The sequence below is a fragment of the Jaculus jaculus genome, chromosome 8 (assembly GCF_020740685.1).
Source record: "Jaculus jaculus isolate mJacJac1 chromosome 8, mJacJac1.mat.Y.cur, whole genome shotgun sequence".
NCBI classification, from domain to species: Eukaryota; Metazoa; Chordata; class Mammalia; order Rodentia; family Dipodidae; genus Jaculus; species Jaculus jaculus.
In genome coordinates, this window is record NC_059109.1 from 2,458,517 (window position 1) to 2,486,241 (window position 27,725).

Here is a 27,725-nt window from a genome sequence, read left to right on the forward strand (position 1 = left end):
TGCTCAGTACTGAAATATTTCCAGCACACCTTCCAAGGCTCAGGGTCCATTGCGGAAGAGGTGGCAGGAAAAATGTAAGAGCCAAAGGAAGGGTAGGACTCCTTACAACGTGCTCCCTCCAGACACAAAATGGCCTGGATATCCATGACCTCACAGTGCCTGACACTACCTACACAAGACCATCATAATAGGAGGAAAACATGATGACATCAAAATAAAAGAGAAACTGGTTGAGAGGGGGAGGGGATATGATGGAAAATGTGAGTTTCAAAGGGGAAGTAGAGGGAGGGAAGGAATTACCATAGGATATTGTTTATAATTATGGAAGTTGTCAATTTAAAAAATGAATTAAAAAGTTAAAAATAAAAAAAAAATCTAGTAAGTATAAGCACAGGCAGAACCTGTTACCAGTCCTGAAAACAATATACATCTAAAACTATTAATTTAACATAAAAATTGTCAGAAAAAGACAAGTAAGACAGTATAAACTCTTGGCACCTGTGTTTGAAACATCTTTATTTGTTGTTGGTTTTTCAAGGTTTTCTCACTCTGGCCCAGGCTGACCTGGAATTCACTATGTAGTCTCAGGCTGGCCTTGAACTCACAGCGATCCTCCTGCCTCTGCCTCCCAAGTGCTGGGATTAAAGGCGTGCACCACCACACCCGGCTTGAAAACAACTTTGATTAGTTTAGACACTTGTGTGGAGACCAATTACCCAGGGAATGTTGGAAATAGAACCACAGAGCTTGACATTATTTCTCTTAGATGAAGACCATTGTTTGACTATGACTGCCTGAAATTTTGATCTCGGTCGGCCAAATGTCACCCCTTAGAGACTCCAATCACAGCAGCTTTTTTTTTGTTTTTCAAGGTAGGGTCTCACTCTAGCCCAAACTGCCCTGGAATTCACTATGTAGTCTCAGGCTGGCCTTCAACTCATGGCAATCCTGCTACCTCTGCCTCCCAAGTACTGGGATTAAAGGTGTGCACCACCACACCTGGTTTCATGGCAGTTTGTGAACTATGTTACCCAGATTTGCTTCCAAGTAGTATCTTCTCTCTACCCCCCTCTCCTATGCTTAGGGAATAACTGGGAGTCAAGATTCTCAGATCCCTGCCCAGGTGAGATTGAAACCACACACATGCCTCATAAAACATCAGCACATGTAACTAGTCCCAGGCTGCCAGCAAGAAGCACCACAGTCTCCCAGCTCCACAACAGAATTTATTGGAGGATTCTTGGGCGGGAAAGTAGTCCAAGAAAATCAGAGATGTGAAGCCCAGGAAAGGGGGAGCTCCTCGCTGGTGCTACAACAATACCCGTATGGCCTTCTATTCACTGGGAACTTTACTAAGGACTGAATGCTTTAAGGCCATGAATAAGGATCTGGAGGGTTCCACAAGCCAGAAGGACAGAGCACAGCACTTGAGAAGGGAAGCTGAGACAGAGCTCACGGCGTCTGCATCCTCTACCGGGTCATCTTCTTTTCAGCAATACGATCACCTGCAGCAAGACACAGTCACTGTCAACCTTGGTTTGGGATGGTGAGCTCGGGCCATCGCCCCGTGCACTTCACATACAATTCCCCTTAATCTTTTTGCCCTGCTCCAGTCCCAGGGAGAGGCAGCTCTGCACACACCCTGGTCCTCCAGGTCAGCAGCAGCCAGGGAGCACAGAGTGCCCTGAGGTGATCAAATTCCACCCCAAGCTGCAGCTGCACTGGCAGCATCCCACATGCTCTGGTCTCCACATGACTGAGGCCAGGGACGCTGCTTCCCAGACTTGACAGAAAAGCCCTGAGCTGCTCGGCTCTGTGAAGCCACGCAGGGATCTGCTTACTCTTTTTGCACCCATTGCCCTGACCAGCTGCCTACAAGATGGGGTACCATACTCCAAATGCCTATCATACTATCATCAGTAGAGACTGCAGACAGTTTGGTAGGCACCTGTCACATCATTTTGCAATTATGCATGGAACTCTAGCCTGGATCCACAACAACACATTCAAACTTGGTGTTTTTCTTCTTAACGCAGGGAGTGGAGGACAGCGACAAAGCAGTTTGGGATCTGGACTTACAATGCTGCCTCCCCTCCTTCCCAGCTGTGTGCCCTGGGCTGAGTGGCTCAGTGATTCTCTATATATCAAAAGATGTCAGTATCTGCTCTGTGCAAAACCACAGAGACATTACTGATGTGTGGACTGCTGCTGAGGACAGAGGAGAAGAAGGGCCAACACTCAGAGTAGCATCCTAGCATGAATTATTTTTGTTATTTCTTATTTTGATTTATTTATTTGAGAGAAGAAATGGCTAAGAAAGGGAGATACGAGAGAAAAATGGGTGTGCCGGGATATCCAGCTGCAAACAAACTCCATTCAAAGGTGCCACTTTATTCATCGGGCTTACATAGGTCCTGGGGAATGAAACCTGGGTCCTTTCGCTTTTCAGGCAAATGCCTTAACCGCTTTAAGCCATGTCTCCAGCCCGGAGCATGAGTTCTTGATAATCATGCGCATGGTTAGTTACACAGCTCTATGCTTTTACCACTGACAGGTCGCATACACTTAAATTGAATTTTCTTCCCTTTCTGTACAGCACATGCGAGACTCTTTCCTCCCACTATATCCCCAAATCCTCACCTCTCCCCTATGACTATATCCCCCAATTCTCACCTCCCTCCTCTGATTGTATCCCCAAATCCTCACCTCTACCCTATGACTATATCCCCCAATCCTCACCTCTCTCCTCTGATTGTATTCCCAAATCCTCACCTCTACCCTATGACTATATCCCCCAATCCTCACCTCTCCTCTGATGTAATCCCCAAATCCTCACCTCTACCCTATGACTATATCCCCCAATCCTCACCTCTCTCCTCTGATTGTATCCCCAAATCCTCACCTCTACCCTATGACTATATCCCCCAATCCTCACCTCCCTCCTCTGATTGTATCCCCAAATCCTCACCTCTACCCTATGACTATATCCCCCAATCCTCACCTCTCTCCTCTGATTGTATCCCCAAATCCTCACCTCTACCCTATGACTATATCCCCCAATCCTCACCTCTCTCCTCTGATTGTATCCCCGAATCCTCACCTCCTCAGTGACTCACAGGCGTCCCTGGGCCCAGGGGTCACGGGGGTCACGACTGGAACGTAGAGACTTTATTATAAGTGCTGTGCCAGCGATGATGCCCACCAGGCCCACCACCAGGCCCAGGGCACAGATCACTGTCTGTGTCGTTTCGGTCACCTGGACTGGCTCCTGCGGCTCTGGGGAACAGGAAGAGATGGAGTGAGGAGAAGCGAGAGTGAGGGCAGCCTGGCATGGGTGGAGGTTGAAGGTCACAGACCATCTGACCGAACGTTAGGGACACTGGTGCACTAGGTCTCAGGGTCAGAGGGCGCGTGGAGGTCGTGGAGAGAAGAGGTTCGTACCCCAGTGAGTGAGTTTCGGCCCGTCCAGGCCCCAGTGCTCCACCTGGCAGTCGTAGACATCCTCGGCCTTGGGAAGGAAGGTCAGGTAGTGGAACTTGTGGAACCTGTAGTCTGTTCTGGGCAGAAAGATGGTCTCTGAGGCTCCTTCAGTGACTGGCTGCCTGTTTCGCAGCCACGTGACATTGAGCACTGGTGGGAAGAACTTGTCGATGTGGCAGATGAGAATGTTGGGCTGGCCCAGCTCCACGGGGTTCTTGGGAAACACGATCACTTCCGGGGGCTCTGGGAGGAAGACAGAACCTGGTGAAGCCCTTGCTCTGGCTGAATCAGAGAGGGCCACCCTGGGGTGTCCTCTCTCTCAGGCTCAGACCTTCAGGTCCATCTGTGGTCTGAATGAGAGTCAGAAGTCAAATTCCATTGACCACGCTCCCTTGGGTCAACCTCTCATGAGCAGAGGAGCAAGGGGGGACAGTGAGACCAGGAGCCCACGTCCACTCAGGGACAGCCACTCAGCACAGGGCCTGGATCTCCCATTCTGAGTGTGGAGGGGACCCTCCTGTCCCTTTCCCATGGGCTGGCGGGGAAGAAACAAGACAGTTACCACTCGGGGCCTGGGTGTGGTTGGAGCGCTTGATCATGATGTCCAGGTTTGTCTCCATGATGGCGATGTTCGTCAGGCCGCCCTGAGCGTCGAAGGAAAAGGCTGAGCCAAACTCCTCCAGGCGCCAGATGGTCTCCTCCTTGTCCCGGTCCACGTAAAATATCTCGTCATCATCAAACTCATACATGTACTCCCCGGTTGGTTTCTGCGTCTGTACAAATATGCCGAAGTTTGACACGTGTTCCTCTGTGGAGAGAAAAGAGGAAAACGAGGCCAGTGTGAGGATGGGTTGGTGGTGGCGTGAGAGTGACATCGGGAGAGGGGACAGGAAGAGAAGTGACGCCAAACAGGAGAGAAAAAGACGGAGTAAGGCGGGAGGGAGGGCTGAGCGGTTAAGGCGTTTGCCTGTAAAGCCAAAGGTCCCTGGTTCAATTCCCCAGGACCCACATAAGCCAGATGCACATGGTGGCGCATGCATCTGGAGTTCATTTGCAAGTGGCTAGAGGCCCTGGAACACCCATTCTCTCTGTTTATCTGCCTCTCACTTTCTTTCTCAAAATGGATAAATAAATTTTTTCGATTTTAAAAAGAAAGAAATAATAATAAGGAAAAAGAGGAAGGAAGAAAGTGAAAGGAGCTCATGGGAAAAGTCCAGCTGCCTCCTGACCCACAGGAGGGTGAGGGGCAGTGACAGGAAGCATGTGGTGAGCACTTAGACAGGGCCAGGCACTGTTCTCATAGTGACCCTGCAAAGCAAAGAAATGCAGTCAGTAACAGGCAGTAGTGGGGTTTGAGAGACGGCTCAGCAGTTAGGGTGCTTGCTTGCAAAGCCTAAAGGCCCCAGTTCAATTCCTCAGGACCCACGTGAATACAGAAGCACAAAGTGGTGCATGCATCTTATTTGGAGTGATAGGAGGCCCTGTTATGCCATGCTTTCTCCCTCCCTCCTTCCTTCCCTCTCTCTCTCTCTCTTTCTTTCCTCTTTCTTCCATCCCTTCTTCCCTCTCTCCCTCTTTTTCCTTGCAAATAAATAAATATTTTACAAAATAATGCATGTAAAGTCACACAAACAATGTGAAACTAGTAAAGAGATTTTCCTCTCCCCATAAGCAATCAGACGTGAAATTGTTTTTAGACTCAAGGGGGTAGGGGAACATTATTTTTCTTATTACAAAAAGGCAGAAGCCAGGTATGGTGGCACATGCCTTTAATCCCAGCCCTGGGGAGGCAGAGGTAGGAGGATCACTGTGAGTTTGAGGGCAGCCTAGGACTCCAGAGTGAGTTCCAAGTCAGCCTGGGCTAGAGTGAGACCTTACCTCAGCGGGGCAGAAAAGTAGAAAACTGGAGGGAGAAGAAAATGTTCTTCAGTTGTAGTTAGTTTCTCGTTGCTGGGACAAAACACACCTGACCAGAAGCTGCTTATGGGAGGAAAGGGTTTAATTCAGGGTGACAGTTTCAAGGGGAGAGCAGAGGCTGGGCCTCATACCTGACCACAGTACCTGGCAGGAAGCAGCATTAGAGGGAGCTGATCCGGCAAGGGAGGCCTGGGCTGTGCTGTTATTTCCCTCTTGTTGCTGGGATAAAGCCCCCAACAAAAAGCAGCAGACACAAAGATAGTTTTGTTATTTTGCCTTAAGGTCTCCAGGGGAGCCTTCATAACGGCAGGGGAAAGCACGGCACAAGCAGAGGCTGGACGTCACCTCTGCCACAGCGAGTGGAAACCCAGCTCACTCTCCTAAGCAGGAGAGTGAGCTGGGCTCTGACGATGCGGAGCTGGTTATAACTCCACTAAGCCTTCCGCCAGCAACACACCTCCTCCAGCAAGGCTCCGCCTCCCCAGTTGCCATTAGCTGAGGACCTAGCATTAGAATGCCTGCCCCAGTGACCCGCCTCCTCCAGCAAGGCCCGCCTCCCCAACTGTCACCAGCTGGGGCCTGAGTGTGCAGTTTACTCTCAAGCACATGAGGCAGTGGGGACATTTCAACCGCCATACGCTTTGAGGTCGGTTTTGCTTAACAAACACCGACGGCAGGGCACAGGGCTTTCCTCACATCTCCATCTTAGGCAGTGGCTTCAAACCTTTCATTTTGTTTGTTTGTTTGTTTTGCTTCCCTGGTGTTGGGATTAAAGGAGTGTGGCATCATGCCTGGCTCATTTTTGTTTTAAATGGAAGTATACATGTTGCTAAGTTTGAAACATCTGTAGGATTTGATTTTTTTTTTTTATTTCTTAGTCTATTAGTTTGTAAGAAATAGCAAAGGTAAAGTATGCTATCATTATTAGTGAATAGTGGTTATTTTCACAAATTCTGAAGTTCAAAGATCAATCCTATACAAGACAAATCATTTTCTGTCAAAAATCATATTTAGGATGGGAGATGGCTCAGTGGTTAAAAATGTTTGCTTTCAAAGCCTGCTGGCCAAGGTTTGATTCTCTAACACCCTTGTAAAGACAGATGCCAAATGTGGCACATGTGTCTGTAGTTCATTTGCAGTGACAGGAGGCCTTGGCACACACACACGCATGCATATACATACACGTATATAAAAAAGTATTTTTAAGGAGGTTAAACCCTCCTATGACATAAGCACAAATGAAAATAAGACATGAGGAGGCTGGTGCATAAACTACTTGCTACCCAATTCTGAGTCCCTGCGTTCAGACCCTCAGAGACCCCCACCTTCAAAAAGGCCAGAAATTGTGATGATATCTGCAATCCCAGTGTGTCTACAACAAGAAGGGTTAGGCAGGGATGGGAGAATTTTCCAGAAGTTTGCAGAACAGCTAGCCTGGCAAACAGCAGTGAACAAAAATGAGAGTCTGCCTCAAACAAGGGAGGAGGAGGCTGACTCCAAAGTTGCCCTCCGACCTGCACACATGGGCCACGACACACGCACGCCTGCACACAGACACACGTGCGCACACACCAAATAAATGAATAAAAAAGTTTAAAAATGATGGGCTGGAGAGACGGCTTAGTGGCCAAAGCATTTGCTGGCAAAGCCAAAGGTCCTAGGTTCAATTCCCCAGGACCTAAATAAGCCAGATGCACAAGGTGGCACATGCATCTGGAGTTTGTGCTCATTTTTCTTTTCTCTCTCTTTCCCAAATAATATTTTTTGTTTTGGAGGGTTTTGTTTTGTTTTGTTTTGTTTTGTTTTGTTTTTTTGAGGTAGGATCTCACTCTAGCCCAGGCTGACCTGGAACCCACTATGTAGTCTTAGGGTGGCCTCACACTCACGGCGATCCTCCTACCTCTGCCTCCCAAATACTGGGATTAAAGACGTGCGCCACCAGGCCCAGCCCAAATAATGTTTTAAATAATAAAAAGTCTTCACATGAACACGAGCAAGTTGTGTTCACTGTGGTATTCATCACAACACAGCACTTACAATGACCCAGATGGCACAAGGCACGTCCACTTTCCCACAGTTACCTCGCTTCACCCCTATACACCCTGAGACTCATTCAGTTTTAATTAAACTGCTGGAGAACAGGGGGACATCTATCATGCTATAAAAATCTTTTTTTGTTTGTTTTTAGGGTTTTTGTTTGTTTTGACACAAGGTCTTGCAATGTAGCTCAGGCTGGTGTTGAACTCCCAAACCTCTGGTGCCACCATTACAGCTGTGTGCCATCACACCTGGCCTGTGTCATGAATTCCAATCCTTACATCTTTGGATGACAGACCTGTTGGTCACTGGAGTCAGCAGTGAGGACACAGGGTGGTCATTATAATTTACTATCCCTGGCCCAGGCATCCTGATTACCCAAAGACTAAGCCTGTCAGTGAAGCTAAAGGCCCCCTGGGGCATTCAGGATCCCAGTCATAAGAGGAACAAAAACATGAAAAACTACTGTCTTGAGATAAGGTGTGGGCTACCCAACATAATGTTTGACCACTCACAATGATGCTGGACCACCCACCATTAGGCTGGACTGCCCATCATGATGCTGGACCACCCATCATGATGCTGGACCACCCACCATGATGCTGGACCACTCACCATGATGCTGACCCACCCACCATGATGCTGGCCCACTCACCATGATGTTTGAAAGGTCTTAGGATCCTAGGAGGCAGAGGACCACCCTCCTAGATCCCAACAGTTCTGAATCCCTTAAAAGCAGCACACAGAGCATATAGTGGCGCACGCCTTTAATCCCAACACTTGGGAGGCAGAGGTAGGAGGATCACTGTGAGTCGGAGGCCAGCAGGGAGCTACACAGTAAGTTCCAGGTCAATGTGAGTTAGAGTGAGACCTTACCTCGAAAAGCCTGAATAAATAAATAATAAACATTAACTTAAAAACAGCACACAAAGCACAGGCTGGGGATCCCAGAGAAATAAGGGCTGTGGGACCCCAGCAGGGTTATACTGTGAAAAGCTCTTGTGTTCAGAAGTCTGGGGAACGTCAGATCATCAGAATTGGCTCTGGATTTGAACCTTGGCTCTTTGACTTTGAAAACTATACTCATCTTTCTGAGCATCACTGTTTTCACCTCTAAGACGGAGGAAAAAATATCTCCACGGAAGGTTCCTGTGAGGGATAAAGACGGCCAAAGAAACTGGGCATGAAGTAAACGGTGGCTACTGCTGTGTTGCCGTCATTAGAACGAGATGGAACGAGGATGAGCTTCAATGAGCGAACAGAGGCCAGACAGAGGATCACGTCTAAACTCTCCAGTCCTACAGCAGCTGACTGGCTGTCCATCCCACCTCTCACCCCCACCGCTTGCCTCCCACCTGGGCACTCACCCTTGATGCCCCCAGCTCCTGGGAGACTCAGCAGGAAAGCCAGGGAAAGGGCTCCCTGGACCACAGCTGTGGTCTGGAACATTCTGGAACTGAAGGTCTACAGCTGACTAAAGCACAGAGCAGTGATGAAGTCCTGCAGCAGGATGAGCACAGACAGGGATCTGCCCGCGGGCTTCTGCAGCCTGAACATGGCCAAAAAGGGTGAAGAGGACCCGGTGTGGTCAGGCTGAACCAATCAGAGAAGGAATAGTGCTGACACCATCTGTTGCTGGGTGGAGTGAAGACTGGAAAGGGTTAGAGAGGAGATGGGAGAATTGGCCAGAGCCAGCATGGCCAAGGCAGCTAGTCAGAGTTCACGAGCACAGTGAGATGAAGAGATCTGGGACGGTAAGGCAGACATGATTTTTTTAGAAATCTGACACAAGGTGTAGTGTATGAACAGCTCACTGTGTAGTGAGAGGCTGGCCTTGAGCTTGTGATCCTCCTGCCTCCACCTCGGGAACGCTGGGATTACAGGTATTCACCACCATGCCCCGTGTTATTTAGAGCTAGGGATCAAAGGCAGGCCTTCTCCATGCTAGGCAAGAAGCCTGAGCTGAGTTCCACACAGCTCTTCTGACACTGCCTGTGTTCTGTCACATGATGGGGTGTGCTCCTTCCCGCATTCCCCCAGCTCCCCCACCCTGCACATCCAGATTATCTTGATCTTTTCCTCGCTTGATTTTTCCTAAAAAGGCTTTTTTTTTTTTTTTTTTTTCTTTTTCGAGGTAGGGTCTCACTCTAGCTCAGGCTGACCTGGAATTCACTATGGAGTCTCAGGGTGGCCTCGAACTCACGGCGATCCTTCTCCCTCTGCCTCCCGAGTGCTGGGATTAAAGGCGTGCGCCACCACGCCTGGCTCTTTTTACAAATATAAATTATATTTATTTATTTATTTGCAAGCAGAGGAGTGCAGGGAGAGGTGAATATAAGCAGATCTATGAATGAACTCCAGACACATGTGACACCTTGTGCATCTGGCTTTACTTTGGTACTGCAGAATCGAACCTGGGCCAAACCAGGCCACTAGGCTTTGCAAGCAAGTGCCTTTAACTGCTGATCAACCTCCCCAACACCTTCTAAAAGTTTTAAAAAAATATTTATTTAAAGCCGGGCGTGGTGGCGCACGCCTTTAATCCCAGCACTCGGGAGGCAGAGGTAGGAGGATGGCCGTGAGTTCGAGGCCACCCTGAGACTCCATAGTGAATTCCAGGTCAGCCTGGGCTAGAGTGAGACCCTACCTCGAAAAACCAAAAAAAAAAAAAAAAATTATTTATTATTTGAGAGAGAGAGAGAAAATGTGTGTGCCGAGGCCTCCAGCCACTGCAAATGAACTCCAGACACATGCACCACCTTGTGCATCTGGCTTACATGGGTCCTGGGGAATCGAACCTGAGTCCTTCAGCTTTACAGACAAGTACCTTAACCGCTAAACCATCTCTGCAGGCCTCTAAAAGAGTTTTAAAGTAATTTCTCCTGGTTTACAAAAGTATCTTGCTGTTATGGGTTAAATGCACTATCCAGTAATAATTAACAATCTTTTAAGCCCACCTGTCTGAGATATATTGCTTTTATATAGCTTTTATGTGCAAGTTTATATATTAAGAAATTTAAAGATGAATGAAATACATCTCTAAAGATTTTTCCTTTTCCTTTTTAAAATTTTTTTTATTTTTCCTTTATTTTAATTTTTGAGAGAGAAAGTTGGCACTCCAGGGCCTCAGCCACTTAAATCAAATTCCAGATGCTTGTGCCACCTAGTGGGCATGTGCGACCTTGCACTTGCCTCATTTTTGTGCGTCTGGCTTATGCTGAGCCATCTCTGCAGCCCTATTTTTCCTTTTACATGTAGGTATGTTTGTGTGTATGGGCACACTAGGCTCTCTTGCCTCTGCAGATGAGCTCCAGATGCACGTGTGACCTTTGTGTCTGGCTGTGGAGATCAGGCTAATTGACAAGTTAATCTTAGCACACGGTAAACCTAAGGACATGGAAAACTGACCTGAGCTGATGTGAACTCTCTATCTGTCTTATGCTCAGACTCCCCACAGTTTTGACTTCCTTGAAGAGAAGCTGTGAGGAGAGTCCGCTCAGGACCCCACTCCAGTAAATCCCCCTGGCCCTCCTTTAAATAATATTTTGTGTGTTGCATGTTCATTTTGGGCCCTCCCAGGCACTGCTGGAAGATGCCAACATATGGCTTTTGAACCTGGGCCAGGAGGCTTTCCAAGCAAGTGTCTTTAACTACTGATCCACCTCCTGGGCACCCGCTTTGCCTTTCCAACAAGCTCCCTGGTGGCGGCGACCCTGCGCCTGAGGCGTCCTCTAGTAGCTTGTGCTGCCGTGCAGAGCAGCTCAGGGGCAGCTCTTATCTCAAAAAGAGGACCTCGGCAACAGGCTGAGGCAGAGCACGTGTCAAAGGACAGCATGCTATTTTCGCATAGACCAGCCTGGCAGAGGGCTGACAATGGTGGATAAAGAAAAATGAAGCCAAGTGTGGTGGCGCACACTTTTCATCCCAGCACTCAGGAGGTAGAGGTAGGAGGATAGCTGTGTGTGAGTTTGGGGCCAGCCTGGAGCTACAGAGTGAGTTCTGGAATGAGAACCTACCTGGAGAAAAAGAAATAAATTAATTAATTAAAAACTATAAGGAAAATATCATACAAGCATATGGAGCTATTAAAATGCAAAGCCGGGCGTGGTGGCGCACGCCTTTAATCCCAGCACTTGGGAGGCAGAGGTAGGAGGAGCGCCGTGAGATCAAGGCCACCCTGAGAGTACAGTTAATTCCAGGTCAGCCTGGACCAGAGTGAGACCCTACCTCGGAGAAAAAAAAAAAAAAAAAAAAGATACAAAATGTAAGGCCAGCCTGGGACTATGCAGTGAATTCCAGCCTGGGCTAGAGTAAGTCCCTACCTCGGGGAAAAAAAAAAAAAAACCGCATACAGAATGTTTGAAACCACCTCAGAACAAAGAAAATGCATGCTCGCCCAAGCCCTCCTGACTTATCCAGCTTGCTAAAGTACTGGGTCCTCTCACAGGCATCATCCATAAAGGACTCGACCTTTTTCACGATCTGCCCAGTAACTGATGACTCATAGAAAGCTCGTTAGCCATTGGTTCTTTCCTCAGTGAGGGGCCAACCTGGCGTCATAGGAGACTTCTTTGGTTCTGGTCTCTGAACCAAAGCAAGAGCTGCACTTAAGTGAGCCCTTCTTTCCCTGTCACTTCCTTCGGTTCACCAGCCTCTTCCAGCTCCATCATGGTCCTCCACATCCCCGTGGCCTCCTGCGCAGCGGCTCTGATTGTGCTGCTGATAGTGATGGACAGCTCTGTGGTCCAGGGCAGGGCCACGCCAGGTAAGAGCAGAGCACAGTGACTATTTCTTTCTTTATTTATCTTATTTATTTATTTACTTGAAAACAGAGAGAGAGAGAGAAGAGAGACAGAGAGAGAATGGCCAGGCCAGGGCCTCCAGCCCCTGCAAATGAACTCAAGACGCATGCACCCCCTTATGCATCTGGCTTACGTAGGTCCTAAGGAATCAAACCTGAGTCCTTTGGCTTCACAGGCAAACACCTTAACCGCTGAGCCATCCCTCCAGCCCCACAGTGGCCATTTCTGAAGGACCACATACTTGTAAAGGGAAGCCCTCCTGCAGGCCTTTCTCTTCTGGGACCAGGTTCTGGGAACGGCAGTGATGGCTCTTGGCACAGCCCATGTCCTTCCACCCCAGGGAGAGATTCAGGCTCACCTCCTCACTTAGTTGGCTATTCCCTCTCCCAGGAGCGTAGACACAATGAACATGGCAGAGGTGTCCAGGGGTTGTCATGCTCTTGTCCTACAGGCAGTGGACAATCACTTTACAGGACAGCATTTCCACACAGGGCAGCAGGGTCAGCCTCCTGAGTAGCCCCGACCTGCATCACAGTCGTTAGGAGTCTTGGATCTCGGGGTTGGCATAGTGTTCAGAGAGAGAGCCTTCTGCTCCAGCGGGGCTCTGGTGGAAGGTGATTCCTCTCACTTTCCCAGAACCTCACCTGCACTTCAGGATCACTGAAGATGTGTGAGAGCAACAAGATGAGGGTGTGGGGCGGGCGTGGTGGTGCACACCTATAACCCCAGCACTTGGGAGGTAGAGGTAGGAGGATCACTGTGAGTTTGAGACCACCCTAAGACTACATAGTGAATTCTAGGTAACCTTGGGTTAGAGTAAGACCCTACTTAAAAAAAAAAAAAAAAAGAAAAGAAAAGAAAAAAAAAGATTGGTGTGTGTAATACATGGAATCAACTAAGATCAGAGAACCCAGAAGAGAGGCTAAGGAAAGGACCCTGGCCTCATGCTGCCTCCTTGTGGCCTTTGTAGTTACTCAACACTAAAAAGGAAGACCTGTATAGCCATCTTGATGTACTCCTGACTTCCCTGTCCTTCAGAGTTCAGAGATTCTTCTCCTTAAACCTCTGCATGCTCCTCTGAGGATGTATGTGGAATATAGTGCTCTTGTCTGAATTCCTTCTTTTTCTGGAATAAGCGTATTTGAGTATCCTGAGATCTGCCTCTCAGGGGTATTCTCCTATGACATTAGTAGTGCTTCCTGAGAGGGGAGGAGGCACTTGTCCTTCTTAGTCCCAGAGGGTGTGAGAGATAACTACTAACTGTGGGAATGCTGCCTGAGAATCAGAGAAGGATGGGACTGGGAAGGAAGAGCTTGGAAATGTGACATGGGACTGTGAAGGAGGAGCTTGGAGGTGTGACATGGGACTGTGAAAGGATGACCTTGGAAGTGAGACAGGGGACTGGGAAGGAGAACTTTGGAGGTGTGAGATGGGACTGGGAAGGAGGACTTTGGAGGTGTGAGATGGGTCTGTGGAAGGAGAAACTTGGAGGTGTGAGACGGGACTGGGAAGGAGGACTTTGGAGGTGCGAGACGGGACTGGGAAGGAGGACCTTGGAGGTGCGAGACGGGACTGGGAAGGAGGAACTTGGAGGTGCGAGACGGGACTGGGAAGGAGGACTTTGGAGGTGTGAGATGGGACTGGGAAGGAGGACCTTGGAGGTGCGAGATGGGACTGGGAAGGAGGACCTTGGAGGTGCGAGACGGGACTGGGAAGGAGGACCTTGGAGGTGTGAGACGGGACTGGGAAGGAGGACCTTGGAGGTGTGAGACGGGACTGGGAAGGAGGACCTTGGAGGTGTGAGATGGGACTGGGAAGGAGGACCTTGGAGGTGCGAGATGGGACTGGGAAGGAGGACCTTGGAGGTGCGAGACGGGACTGGGAAGGAGGACCTTGGAGGTGTGAGACGGGACTGGGAAGGAGGACCTTGGAGGTGTGAGACGGGACTGGGAAGGAGGACCTTGGAGGTGTGAGACGGGACTGGGAAGGAGGACCTTGGAGGTGCGAGATGGGACTGGGAAGGAGGACCTTGGAGGTGCGAGATGGGACTGGGAAGGAGGACCTGGAAGTGCGAGACGGGACTGGGAAGGAGGACTTTGGAGGCGCGAGCGGGACTGGGAAGGAGGACTTTGGAGGCGTGAGACGGGACTGGGAAGGAGGAACTTGGAGGTGTGAGATGGACTGGGAAGGAGGAACTTGGAGGTGTGAGATGGACTGGGAAGGAGGACTTTGGAGGTGTGAGATGGGACTGTGGAAGGAGGACCTTGGAGGTGCGAGACGGGACTGGGAAGGAGGACTTTGGAGGTGTGAGATGGGACTGTGGAAGGAGGAACTTGGAGGTGTGAGATGGGACTGGGAAGGAGGAACTTGGAGGTGTGAGATGGGACTGGGAAGGAGGACTTTGGAGGTGTGAGATGGGACTGTGGAAGGAGGAACTTGGAGGTGTGAGATGGGACTGGGAAGGAGGATCTTGGAGGTGTGAGACGGGACTGGGAAGGAGGACCTTGGAGGTGTGAAATGGACTGGGAAGGAGGACTTTGGAGGTGTGAGATGGGACTGGGAAGGAGGACCTTGGAGGTGTGAGACGGGACTGAGAAGGAGGACTTTGGAGGTGTGAGATGGGACTGTGGAAGGAGGAACTTGGAGGTGCGAGATGGGACTGGGAAGGAGGACCTTGGAGGTGTGAGATGGACTGAGAAGGAGGACTTTGGAGGTGTGAGATGGGACTGTGGAAGGAGGAGCTTGGGGTGTGAGATGGGACTGTGGAAGGACAGTGCATGTGTGAGCACATACAGCTTTTCCTAACAACTTTACTTGGAATATTAAAAAACAACACCAAGCATAGTGGTGCACTCTTTAAAACTCAGCAGGAGGATTGCTCTGAGTTCAAGGCCAGCCTGGTACTACATAGTGATTCTTGGTCAGCCAGGACTAAAGCAATACCATATCTCAAAAAAAAAAAAAAAAAAAAAGATGCTAGAGAAATACCTTACATTTAAAGAGCCTGCCTGGAAACCCTAAGAATCCAAAATCCACGTAAGTCCGATGCATAAGGTGGTACAAGCATCTAGAGTTTGTTTGCAGTGGCTAGAGGCCCTGGTCCATCCATTCTCCATTCTCTCTCTATCTGCCTCCTTCTCTCTGTCTCTCTCAAATATATTACATATATACATACACACACACACACACACACACACACACACATACACACACATATACATATATGTTTTTTGAGGTAGGATCTCACTCTAGAGTCCAGGCTGACTTGGAGAAGGACCCATATTCTACTCCCCAGATCCTACGTAGCCAGATACACAAGGTGACACAAACGTGCAAGGTCATACATGCGCACAAGGTGGCACACACATCTGGAGCTCATTGCAGTGGCTAGAGGCCCTGGTGTGCCAGTTCTCCCTCCTTCTGGGCTAAAATGAGACCTTGTCTTATGTTGCCAAACAAAAGTTTCAAAATTATTTTTCTAGGGCTGGAGAGATGGCTTAGCGGTTAAGCGCTTGCCTGTGAAGCCTAAGGACCCTGGTTCGAGGCTCAATTCTCCAGGACCCACGTTAGCCAGATGCACAAGGGGGTGCACGCGTCTGGAGTTCGGTTTGCAGTGGCTGGAGGCCCTGGCGCGCCCGTTCTCTCCCTCTCTCTCTCTCTCTCTCTCTCTATCTGCCTCTTTCTCTCTCTCACTCTCCAATAAATAAATAAAAATGAACAAAAAAAAATTTTTTTTTAATTATTTTTCTAGACTAAAAACACCCCTGAAGGCTAAGGAGATGGCTCAGTTGTTAAAGGCACTTACTTACGAGGCCTACCAGCCCAAATTCAATTCCCCAAAACCCATTTAAAGCCTGACACAGAATGGTACATGCGGCTGGAGTTCCTCTGCACAGGCTAGAGGCCCTACCAACACTCACACACACACACACACACATACACACAAGTGCAAATAATTACAATTGTGAGAACACCCCTGGTTGACAAAGGGGAGAAAGCCGGGCTGACTGGTCAGGCTCACTCAGCACACACCCCGGCGCAGGTGAATAAGGAGAGGCAGGAGGCTAAAGACAAGCATCAGTGCGCTAAGGGCTTTGCGAAAGATGTCCAGGGAGCGGGCAGGGGAGGTCGTCTGAGCTGAGGTTGCCTGAGGCTGACCCTGTGAACTGGAGGCTTTCATGGTGCTCCTAAGGCCAGCCCCTCCCAGCTCCTCCTGAGCCTCAGGTAGGACAGAGACGAGCAGAAGAGCCACGATGAGTTCTGCTGCTGTCGCTATACTGACTTCTTGATCCTGTAAACAAACATCCAGACTCAGGGCCAGAGCAACCACCGCAGCTTTATCCAGCGCTCCAGGCTCCAGCCTTTGGTTTTTTATCTTCCTCGGTTCTTCACCATCTCCCTCTGACATGGTTTTAAAAAACAGGTGAGGTCTGGAGAGATGGCTTAGCGGTTAAGGCACTTGCCTACAAAGCCAAAGGACCCTGGTTCAATTCCTCAGGACCCGCATAAGCCAGATGCACAAGGAGATGCATGCATCTGGAGTTCATTTGCAGTGGCTAGAGGCCCTGCTGCACCCATTCTCTCTCTATCTGCCTCTATCTGCCTTTCTCACTCTCTCTCAAATAAATAAAAATAAAAATAAATTTAGGGCTGGAGAGATGGCTTAGCAGTTAAGGCATTTGCTTGCAAAGCCAAAGGACCCTGGTTCAATTCCCCAGGACCCACATAAGGCAGATGCACAAAGGGGCGCAAATGTCTGGTGTTCATTTGCAGTGGCTGGAGGCCCTGGCGTGCCTCTTTCTCTCTCTCTCTCTCTCCCTCTCTCTCTCTGTCTCTGTCTCTCTCTCTCTCTCTCTCTTTGCCTTTCTCTCTCTCTCAAATAAATAAATACATAAATTTTTTTTTTAAAAAATTAAGTAGGTGAGGGGGCTGGAGAGATGGCTGAGTGGTTGAGGTGCTTGCTTGCAAGCCTGACAGACCAGGTTTGTTTCCCCAGGACCCCCATAAAACCAGATGCACAGAGCAGCACATGAATCTGGAATTCATTTGCAGTGGCAAGGAGGCCCTGGTGCATCCTTTCTCTCTCTCTCTCTCTCTCCCTGCTTGGAAATAATAGTAAATATTTTTAAAATATTTTATTTATTTATGTATTTGAGAGAGAAAGAGGCAGATATAGATAGAGAGAATGGGTGTCCACAGCCTCTGGCCACTGTAAATGAATCCAGATGCATTGTCACCTTGTGCATCTGGCTTAAGTGGTTATTGGGGAATTGAACCTGGGTCCTCTGGCTTTTCAGGCAAGAACCTTAACCATGAAGCCATCTTTCCAGCCCCATAAATAAATTTTTTTAAAACATTTTTAACAAATAATAGCTGGGCATGGTGGTGCACGCCTTTAATCCCAGCACACGGGAGGCAGAGGTAGGAGGATCACCATGAGTTCAAGGCCACCTTGAGACTACATAGTCAATTCCAGGTCAGCCTGGGCTAGAGTGAGACCCTACCTCAAATAAACAGGTGAGAATCCTATTAATATTAAACAGTCTCAGAAGCAGTGAGATAGATTAGATCTGATATTTAAATTTATGATATTTATCTTTTTATTTTTTGGGGGGGAGGATATTTTAATTACTTTTCTCATGGCTGTGACAAAATACCTGACAAAGCAATTTAGGACGGATGGATGGAAGGAAGGAAGGAAGGAAGGGAGGGAGGGAGGGAGGGAGGGAGGGAGGGAAGGAGGAGGGAAGGGAGGGAGGGAGAGTTTATTTTGACTCACAAAAGGAACAGTGTCTTGTGGAGGAAGGCATGGCAGCAGGAGCTTGAGGCCAGTCGCACTGCATGCACAGGGAGGGAGCAGAGAGCCCAGTGCAGGTGCTCAGCTCCTTCTCCTTTCTATTCAGTCTGGGGCCCTCACACAGAGACTCTCTCTGTAGCCCAGGCTGGCCTCAAACTCAAGACAACCCTCCTGCCTCAACCTCCCCAGCGCTGGGATTACAGTTATGAGCCACCAAACACATGAAAGTCTATTTTTGTTTTTTTGAGGTAGAGTCTCGCTCTAGCCCAGGTGGACCTGGAATTTACTCTGTAGTCTCGGGGTGGCCTCGAGCTCATGCGATCCTCCTTCCTCTGCCTCCCAAGTGCTGGGACCAAAGGTGTGCGCCACTATGCCTGGCCTCTGCAAGTCTTTTCAATGAAATAATAGATTATCTTATTCTACTTTATTTTATTTCTTTGAGGCAGGGTCTCACTCTCTATAGCCTAAGCCGACTTGGAACTCACCCTGTAGCTCCAGACAGGCCTTGACCTCCGATGATCCTCCTACCTCAGCCCCCTCCCCACCCCCAGTGCTGGGATTGAAGGGGAGGGCCACCACAGGGTTTTACTTTATTTTGCCTTATTATTGTGAAGCCTCGCAAGTCTGTGTCACCGAGCTTCATCCCCAGCCCCGCTTGCCTAGTATAACGCACTGGACACGGTTGTTTGGGGCGCCCTCTTGTGGTCCAGGTGCATTATTCGTTTTCTCTGTTGGTTCCTGGGAGGAGTGTGATGAAAATTTTACAAAGAACTATGCTAGAAGCTGGATGGACGAAGAAACACTCGGCATTTGATTTGAGATGTTGACTTGTAGGGGATGCAACATGAAAAACACCCCCACGGTCTTACTCTCCGTGGTCTGGGTACAGAGCAGATCTAAGGAGACCAAAGCAACGGAGCCACCCAGACCGGTGTTACTCCTGTGCCCACGTGACCTGCAGACTCCGCTGGGGCGCCCCAGGAAAGGGAAACCGCGCCACCTCACTTTTTTTTATTTGTTCGTTTTTGGAGGTAAGGTTTCAATCTAGCCCAGGCTCACCACCTCATTTCTTTTACACAAATGGCATGAATGCCTCTGGGAACAAGAGCGTCACCCCGCGGACTGCTTGTGGTGATGACACCACTGACCAGTGCCTCTGGACAGGGGCAATCCACACCTCTCCTTGTGGAGCCCAGGCTGGCCCCCAACTCGCCACAGTCCAGGGGCTACCATACTGCTCTTCTGTACCCCTTTTAAAAATTACTCTTTTGGGGGGGGTTAGAGGTAGGGTCTCACTCTAACCCAGGCTGACCTAGAATTCACTATGTGTCTCAAGGTGGCCTCGAACTCATGGTGATCCTCCTGCCTCTGCCTCCCGAGTGCTGGGATTAAAGGCATGCGCCACCACGCCAGGATAAAATTACTCTTGTAAAAAATATTTTATTTGGGCTGGAGAGATGGCTTAGCGGTTGAGCGCTTGCCTGTGAAGCCTAAGGACCCCGGTTCGAGGCTCGGTTCCCCAGGTCCCATGTTAGCCAGATGCACAAGGGGGCGCACATGCGTCTGGAGTTCGTTTGCAGAGGCTGGAAGCCCTGGCGCGCCCATTCTCTCTCTCTCCCTCCCTCTATCTGTCCTTCTCTCTGTGTCTGTCAAAATTTAAAAAAAAATTTAAAAAAAATATTTTATTTATTTGAAAAAATAGAGAGATAGAGGGAAAGAAGGAGGGAGGGAGGGAGGAAGAGAATGGGTACGCTGTAGCCGCTAGCTACTGCAAACAAACTCCAGACACATGTGAGACTTTGTGCATCTGGCTTATGTGGGTTCTGGGGAATCAAGCGTGGGTCTTTTGACTTTGCAGGCAAGAGCCTTAACCACTAAGACATCTCTCCGGTCCCTAAAATTATTCTTTTTTTTCCAAAACTTATTTATTCGTGTGTGTGTGTGTGTGTGTGTGTGTGTGTGTGTGTGTGAGGTATGGAGTCTCAGGGTGGCTCAGACTCATGGCGACCCTCCCACCTCTGCCTCCTGAGTGCTGGGATTAAAGGTGTGCGCCACTACACCCAGATAAAACTTATTTATATATTGGACAGAGAGAGAGAATGGGTGCACCAGGGCCTCTAGCCACTGCAAATGAACTCCAGAGGCATGTGCCACTTTGTGCATTTGGTTTTACGTGGGTACTGAGGAATCGAACTCAGACCTTACCAGCCCTCCATAGCTTCTTGGCCTTTTGTTTTTGTTTTGTTTTTGCCGAGGTAGGGTTTCACTCTAGCCCATACTGACCTGGAATTCACCGTATAGTCTCAGGGTGGCCTGGAACTCATGGTGATCCTCTTACCTCAGCCTCCCGAGTGCTGGGATTAAAGGTGTGTTCCACTATGCCTGGCATCCATCGCCATTTTTGAAAAGTGAAAAAATGCCTTAATTTTCAGACTGCCAGGCTTTTCCTATATCGAGCTGTCAATTGTTTTAGAGAGCTTAGGAAATTGTTTATGTTTAAGGCACTTGCCTGCAAGGCCTAAGGACCTAGGTTTGATTCCCCAGTACCCATGTAAACCAGATGCATAAAGTGGCGCATGAGTCTGGAGTTTGTTTGCAGTGGCTGGAGGCCCTGGTGCACCCATTCTCTCTTTCTCTTTCAAACAAATAAATGAAATATTTTTTTAAAATAATGTTTTAGGCCGGGCATGGTGTCACACGCTTTCAATCCCAGCACTGGGGAGGCAGAGGTAGGAGGATCGCCGTGGGTTCAAAGCCAGCCCCATCCCACAAAGACCGTCTTAGGAAATTGTTCGGGTGCGCAAAGCCCTAGCTCGGACTCAGTGAGGGCCTGGAGCTGAGAGCCGCCCGGGCAGTGAGGAGACGGGGCCTGGAGCCTGGGCTGCGGGCGGGCAGGGGCGGGCAGGGGTCCCAGGCCGCGGTCCCCGCTCTCCGCAGAGAACTACGTGCTCCAGGGACGGCAGGACTGCCACGTCGTCAACGGGACGTTCCGCTTCCTGGAGAGATACATCTACAACCGGGAGGAGTACGCGCGCTTCGACAGCGACGTGGGCGAGTTCCGCGCGGTGACCGAGCTGGGCCGGCCCGACGCCCTCTACTGGAACGGCCGGAAGGAGCTCCTGGAGGAGAAGCGGGCCATGGTGGACACGGTGTGCAGACACAACTACGAGGGCACGGAGAGCCGCACCGCGCTGCGCAGAGGTGAGGCGGGGCGCGCGGCGAGGGGCGGAGGCACGGGCTGCGGCCGCCCCGCCCGAAATGACGGCTCAGACATCCGTGTGGAAGGAGGAGGAGGCTCTCCATCCATCCATCCTTCCATCCATCCTTCCTTACTCCTTCCTTCCTTACCACCATCCATCCATCGATCCATTCGTCCTTCCTTCCTTCCATCCACAGAGCCAGCCAGCCAACCAGCCTTCCAGCCACACATCCATCCTTCCTTCCATCTATACATTCATTCATCCATCCATCCACCTACACATCCATCTATCCTTCCTTCCACCTACACATCCATCCATTCTTCCATCTATCCATCCTTCCCTCCTTCCTTCCAACCATCCATCTATCCTTTCCTCCTTCCTTCCACCCCTCCATCCATCCGCCATCCATCCAGAGGAGGGCAAGGCACTGGCCTCTGGGGACAGCGGGATGGGAGGGGCAGCCTGTGAGGACACCTCAAAGAGCAGGTGTTCCAGGGATAGAGTGACGGACAGAACAGCAGACAGTGGTGCCAGTGACTTCAGAAAGCAAGGGCGACTCAAGTAGGGGGCAGTGGTGGACCAGGTGGGCAGAGAAGCAAGGGCAGGAGACAGGCCGAGGTGGAGCTTGAGCCCTTTGAAGGAGGAAGGTCTTCATCCATCCATCCATCCACCCAACAAATTGTCTCACACTCTGCACGGCTGCCACAGTGTTGGAGCTGAATTGTCACTGAATTGTCACCAGTCCTCCAGGAGGCTGGGTACAAAGGAACAGAGAGGTGCAGACTGTGCAGGGATGGGACAGGAGAGCCCTGGCTTCTTCCCCTCAGCCTGTGGGGTGGGGGAGACCTGAGGGGCCACACCTGGGTGGAGCGTGAGCCTTCCACAAGCCCAGGGAAGAGTATGGTGAGAGACTACCGTCTTTTGATATGCTGTTAACAAAGGGGGCGGGGGGCTGGAAAGATGTCTTAGCGGCTAAGGTGCTTGTCTGCAAAGCCAAAGGACTCAGTGTCAATTCCCCAGGACCCACATAAGCCAGATGCACAAGGGGGCTCACATGTCTAGAGTTTGTTTGCAGGGGCTTGGAGGCCCTGACATACTCTCTCGTTCTCTCTCTCCCCCTCTCAAATAAATAAAAATAAACCATTGTAAAGAAAAAGAAAGCCAGGCATGGTGGCTCAAGCCTTTAATCCCAGCACTCGGGAGGCAGAGGTAGAAGGATCATGGTGAGTTCAAGGCCAGCCTGAGACTACATAGTGAATTCCAGGACAGCCTGGACTAGAGTGAGACCCTACATCAGGAAAAAAAAAAAAAAATCTGGGGCTGAAGAGATGCCTTAGTAGTTAAGGCATTTGCCTGCGAAGCCTAAAGACCCCAGTTCAATTCCCCAGGACCCAGGTAAACCAGATGCACAAGGGGCGTGTACGGCTGGAGCTCATTTGCAGTGGCTGGAGGTCCTGGCATGTCCGTTCTGTCTGCTTTTCTCTCTCTCTCTCTCTTTCTCTGTCTCTCAAATAAATAAATAAAATTTTAAATTATATAAAAAAGAACAAAAGAAAATCTTTTTTAAATACATAAATTAAAAAAAAAAAAGATCCTAGCTTGGTGGCATACACCTTTAGTCCTAGCTCTTGGGAGGAGGAGATAGGAGGATCGCTGTACATTCCAGGTCAGGCTGGGCTAGAGTGAGACCCTACCTCGGGAAAAAAGGAAGTAAGTAAAGAAGGAGAGACCAGGCAATCTGCCAAGAGTGGAAATGGGGACAACTCGGGAAGGAATCAGCCTAGTGGCTGGGTTTGGGGAAGCTGCCAAAGTAGTGAGGCGCCCACCCAGAGCCCTGGCGGGTAATCCCTCCGCCGGACTCTGCGCTCAGCTGGCGGCTCTTCCCGGCCTCCGGAGGGGGCACTGAAGGCCAGCGACCACAAGAAGAAGCTATCAGGAGCGTTGGGAAGTGACCAGAGGTGGGCAGCAGTGTGGCGCTGAGCACCAGGGGAGATGGGTAAGGACAGAGTAGGGACAGCAAGGAGCTGAGAGGTGTGGACCTCCGAGGAGCCCCTCAGGCGCCCAGAAAAGATGCCCTGTGGCCTCTATGCATCAAGCCCACAGGACATCAGCAGTATTGGGGCCTGAGGGTGTTACCGTAAATATGGAGATACTGGGTTTTTATTTATTAGTTTATTTCTTTTTAATTTATTTTATTTGACAGAAAGAAAGAGGCAGATAGAGACTGGGTGCGTCAGGGCCTCAGCCACTGCAAACAAACTCCAAACGCATGACCCACCTTATGCATTAGGCTTATGTGGATCCTGGGGAATCAAACCTGGGTCCTTTGGCTTCACAGGCAAATGCCTTAACCATAAGCCATCTCTCCAGCCCAAAATACTGGGGTTTTTACTTAGGAGAGACTATAAGATACATGAGCTGCTGTAAGCCACTGCCAAAGTTGCTTCATGTCCTTTTTGTTTCATTTTGTTTTTGTTTTTTTGGGGGTGTTGTTGTTTGTTCGAGGTAGGGTCTCACTGTAGCCCAGGCTGACCTGGAATTCACTATGTAGTCTCAGGGTGGCCTCGAACTCATGGTGATCCTCCTACCTCTGCCTCCCAAGTGCTGGGATTAAAGGCGTGCACCACCACACCCAGTTTCATGTACTCTTAATGTTTATGTTATGAAATTGTTAGGCTGATAGACCAAGAAATGCCTTGTCTGTATTAATTTTAGAAATTATTTGAGCAAATCCTACTTTCTTCTCATCAGTACACAGCATTTCACGGCCAAGGAAACAGTTTGGCCAAAAAAAAACCCTATTTATTGATACTTTTATTTGTGGTTTAAAATATTTTATCGACATAAAATTTGCATGCAAAATTTACTAATTTTGATTCATTATTATTATTTTCAAGGTAGAGTCTCGCTCTAGCCCAGACTGACCTGGAACTCTCAATGATCCTCATACCTCTGCCTCCAGAGTGCTGGGATTAAAGGTGTGAGCCACCACGCCCAGCTAAAATTAGACTCTCGGATGTCACAGTTAAGCATTCAGAAACATCCAGAAAAACACTGTTATGAAGGAATCTAAGAAACCAGACTCAATGTCACTTCTTTTTCCCGCACTGCTAGTCCAGCCTAAGGTACACGTGTCACCCGCCAAGAAAGTGACCCTGCAGCACCACGACCTTCTCGTGTGCCACGTGACAGATTTCTACCCCGGCGCCATTGAAGTCCGCTGGTTCCTGAACGGCCAGGAAGAGACATCCGGAGTCGTGTCCACGGGCCTGATCCAGAACGGGGACTGGACCTTCCAGACGCTGGTGATGCTGGAGATGATACCCCAGAGTGGGGATGTCTACTCGTGCCACGTGGAGCACCCCAGCTTAGACAGCCCAGTCACTGTGGAGTGGAGTGAGTCACCCCCACGACGCTGCTGGACCCACACTCTGACTCCGGCAGCGTTCTGGCTGTGAGAGCCCCTCGCCTGCCATAGGGGTCTCCGACACTGGGGCCAGACGTTTGTTTCCCAGTGCGTCCTACAGGCCTCCGAGAAGAGTTCTGAGCTGGAGGCAGCTGCGGCGGGCCTGTGCCTCTTGTAGAGGTCCTGAGGGTCCAGGATGTGCCCCTTGTTAGGGAATCTCAGGAAGCAGACATCTTCCTGAACCTCCCTCACACGGGGCAGCTGATCTCTTCCTTAAGCTGTCTTTCAGAGGCAGTTGGCCCCATTTGAACCTTTGATGTCACCAGTCCAAGTGCAAAACTTGGGGCCCTTGTGACCCTACTCCATCATGACCCCTGTCATTGTCCCCCTTGCCAGGGCTCCCCATGTGCCTCACACAGGCCCCAGTGAACAGGGAGCCTGCTGAGCCACCCTAACCCTGGCCTGTCTTCTCCGCAGAGGCACAGTCCGACTCTGCCCGGAACAAGACACTGACTGGCGTCGGGGGGCTCGTGCTGGGGCTGCTCTTCCTGGCAGCGGGCACCATCCTGCACGTGAGGAGCAAGAAAGGTGAGAACGCTGGGCTGCAAGTCCAGCACACTGGACACAGGGACAGGGTCACAATGTCAAAGGCTGCCTGGGCTACACAGTAAGACTTTGTATCAACCTCCACCCCAAAGAAGAGAAGCAAAGGTTAAAAAAAAAAAAAAAAAACCTGACAGGGGCTGGAGAGATTGCTCAGTGGTTAGGGCACTTACCTGCAAAGCCAAAGGACCCAGGTTTGATTGCCCAGAACCCATGTAAGCGAGATGCACAAGGGGAAGCATGCATCGGGAATTCGTTTGCAGTGGCTGGAGGCCCTTCTGCATGCACACTCACTCGCTCGCTCTGTCTCTCTCTCTCTCTTTCAGTCAAATAGTTTAGAAAACCTGACAGGTGGCTGAGGCTTGCTTTTGTCTGATAGACTCACCTGTCTCCACAAGGGACTGACTGAAATAAGGCTGCAGGGTTCTAGAAGCCACTAAAGCTAGTGTCAGAGCAAAACTGGCCTGCAAGGGGAGAGAGGTCCCAGGCTGTGTCCGGAACCACCAGGCATGAGGTCCTCAGGCTCTGGCAGGGTGCAGGGAGTGACGACATTGGAGGAGGGAAGTTGCTGGGTCTCTCACTGCCTAAAGTGGGATCAGTGGCTAAGTGGATTCCCTTTCTCCCTTGCATTCCAGCGCAACGGGGACCTCAGTGAGCAGGTAAGGATGTCTGCTGTTTTTCTTGGGGGGTGGGCTGTGGAAGGATGTAAGGGCTTCTTCCCCTTGTCCAAAAGGCGCAGGCTTGAACCTCCCTTTCAGCCTCAGACCAGGGGTGAGTGTGGGGAAAGAGCATTAGTTCCTACTCCACTGATGAAGGAGGCCGAAACAGGCGAACAGTCTTGTGAGACCGTAATGTTTCTGTGCTGGGACCAAAAAGAAGAGGGTCAGCGACCTGAGATGACTTCTTCTTCCCCAACACAGGGCTCGGAAAGACCGCATGCACCTGAGAACAAGGATTTCCTGTGTTTGACCCCAAAGGCTGGGGCTGGGGCAGACCCGCAGCTTCGCCAGCGGGAGCTCGATGCCAATGACCGCCCTGACGCTGGTGCCCGTGTTCCTCGCTTTGGTTCAGCGCAGCTTCTCTCCTGAGCCCCTCTCCTTAGCTCCATAAACAGTCCACAGCCAGGCCCACTGTCTGTTTTCCTAATGCCATGGCCTCTGCCGCTGCTCTTTTTGAATCACTCGCCTCTTTATTTGTATATTACAGTTAAAAATTTTAGCTGATGACTTATTAGCAAGGAAAATAAGCATAGTCCTTTCTACCCAGATGGTTTTCGATCGAGTATCTTCTTTATTTTTCCCCTTTGCCCCTCTTCCATCCTCCTTACACTGAACCCCATCAGTCCTCTACTCTATGTTGAGGGCTTCTCCCGCTTCCTCCAGCTTCCATGGGGCCATGCTGCTGGGCCCGGAGCTGCTGTGAGACCATGAGCACCGCAGCCGCCTCATGTCCGCAAGAAGGAGTTCCAGAGCCCCTTCTCCATGTGTGGGCTCTGGCGTTCTTTCCTCCTCCTCTTCCCCAGGGTCCCCTGAGCCTTGGAGGGTCGAGAGAGATGCCTCAGGGCTGCACACTCAACTGTCACCTTTCAGCACTTAGATGCGATTTGCCAGATTACTTTTATTCGTTACGACAAGGGTCTCACTCTAGCCCAGGCTGGCCTGGGACTCACCTTGCAGCTTCCTCATGCTGGAATTAAAGGCGTGAATCACTATCCCTGGCTTCCCAGGATGTTTCCTAAATGGTTGTTGTCATGAGAGACAAAGGGATATTCAGTCGGAAAGGAAAATACCACCAGTTAATAGCCATTTTAAAATTTTTATATTGTTTTATTTTTGAGAGACAAAGATGCAGACAGAGAGAAAGAGAATGAATGTGCCAGGAACTTTCAGCTGCTGTGGACAAACTCCAGACTTGTGCGCCCCTTGTGGCACATGTGTGGCATTGCACACTTGTGTCATTTTGCATCTGGCTTCCATGGGACCTGGACATTCGAACATGCATTCTTAGGCTTCACAGGCAAGCGCCTCAACCACTAAGCAATCTCTCCAGCCCAATAGTGATTTTTTTAAATTTTTTGTTTATTTTCATTTATTTATTTGAGAGCAACAGACAGAGAGAAAGAGGCACAGAGAGAGAAAGAATGGGTGCACCAGGGCTTCCAGCAAATGCAAATGAACTCCAGATGCATATGCCATCTTGTGCATCTGGCTTATGTGGGTACTGGGGAATCAAGCCTTGAAGCAGGGTCACAAGCAAGCGCTTAACCACTAAGCCATCTCTCCAGCCCCCAATAGTGATTTTTTTAATTGATCACAGAAAAACTACATAGAAATAAACCTATATGTAGAAGTACACAATGAAGCCGGGCATGGTGGTGCACGCCTTTAATCCCAACACTTGGGAGGCAGAAGTAGAAGGATCTCCATGAGTTCAAGGCCACCCTAAGATTACATTGTGAATTCCATGTCACCGTGGGCTAGAGT

At 49.9% G+C, this 27,725-nt stretch overlaps 2 protein-coding genes across 2 annotated transcripts; one reads left to right on the forward strand and one right to left on the reverse strand.

The window, feature by feature from the left end:
* Positions 1 to 1,046: 1,046 nt before the first annotated feature.
* LOC101601367 (HLA class II histocompatibility antigen, DP alpha 1 chain) lies at positions 1,047 to 8,960 on the reverse strand. The gene is made up of 5 exons (XM_004649795.2): positions 8,802 to 8,960; positions 4,043 to 4,288; positions 3,442 to 3,723; positions 3,101 to 3,276; positions 1,047 to 1,505 (listed from the first exon to the last, which is right to left on the reverse strand). Exons 1-4 carry the CDS (start codon positions 8,881 to 8,883, stop codon positions 3,113 to 3,115), a joined length of 774 nt encoding a protein of 257 aa, XP_004649852.1. The 5' UTR covers positions 8,884 to 8,960; the 3' UTR covers positions 1,047 to 1,505; positions 3,101 to 3,112.
* Positions 8,945 to 27,040, forward strand: LOC101601067 (HLA class II histocompatibility antigen, DP beta 1 chain). Its single transcript, XM_045156071.1, has 7 exons — positions 8,945 to 9,002; positions 12,047 to 12,199; positions 20,971 to 21,234; positions 24,348 to 24,629; positions 25,117 to 25,227; positions 25,878 to 25,901; positions 26,163 to 27,040. The coding sequence occupies exons 1-6, from the start codon at positions 8,945 to 8,947 to the stop codon at positions 25,895 to 25,897; spliced, it is 888 nt and encodes a 295-aa protein (XP_045012006.1). The 3' UTR covers positions 25,898 to 25,901; positions 26,163 to 27,040.
* The last annotated feature ends 685 nt before the right edge of the window (positions 27,041 to 27,725 follow it).

What these genes read in the sequence shown, in the direction of transcription:
- LOC101601067 (XM_045156071.1), top strand. Translation starts at nt 8,945, where the DNA reads ATGAGCACAGACAGGGATCTGCCCGCGGGCTTCTGCAGCCTGAACATG. An exon ending in CCAGGGCAGGGCCACGCCAG is followed by an intron (nt 12,200 to 20,970) that starts GTAAGAGCAGAG and finishes CGCTCTCCGCAG; the next exon opens with AGAACTACGTGCTCCAGGGA. An exon ending in CCCAGTCACTGTGGAGTGGA is followed by an intron (nt 24,630 to 25,116) that starts GTGAGTCACCCC and finishes TCTTCTCCGCAG; the next exon opens with AGGCACAGTCCGACTCTGCC.
- LOC101601367 (XM_004649795.2), bottom strand. Translation starts at nt 8,883, where the DNA reads ATGTTCCAGACCACAGCTGTGGTCCAGGGAGCCCTTTCCCTGGCTTTC. An exon ending in CCACACCCAGGCCCCGAGTG is followed by an intron (nt 3,724 to 4,042) that starts GTAACTGTCTTG and finishes TCTTCCTCCCAG; the next exon opens with AGCCCCCGGAAGTGATCGTG. An exon ending in GCCGAAACTCACTCACTGGG is followed by an intron (nt 3,277 to 3,441) that starts GTACGAACCTCT and finishes CCTGTTCCCCAG; the next exon opens with AGCCGCAGGAGCCAGTCCAG.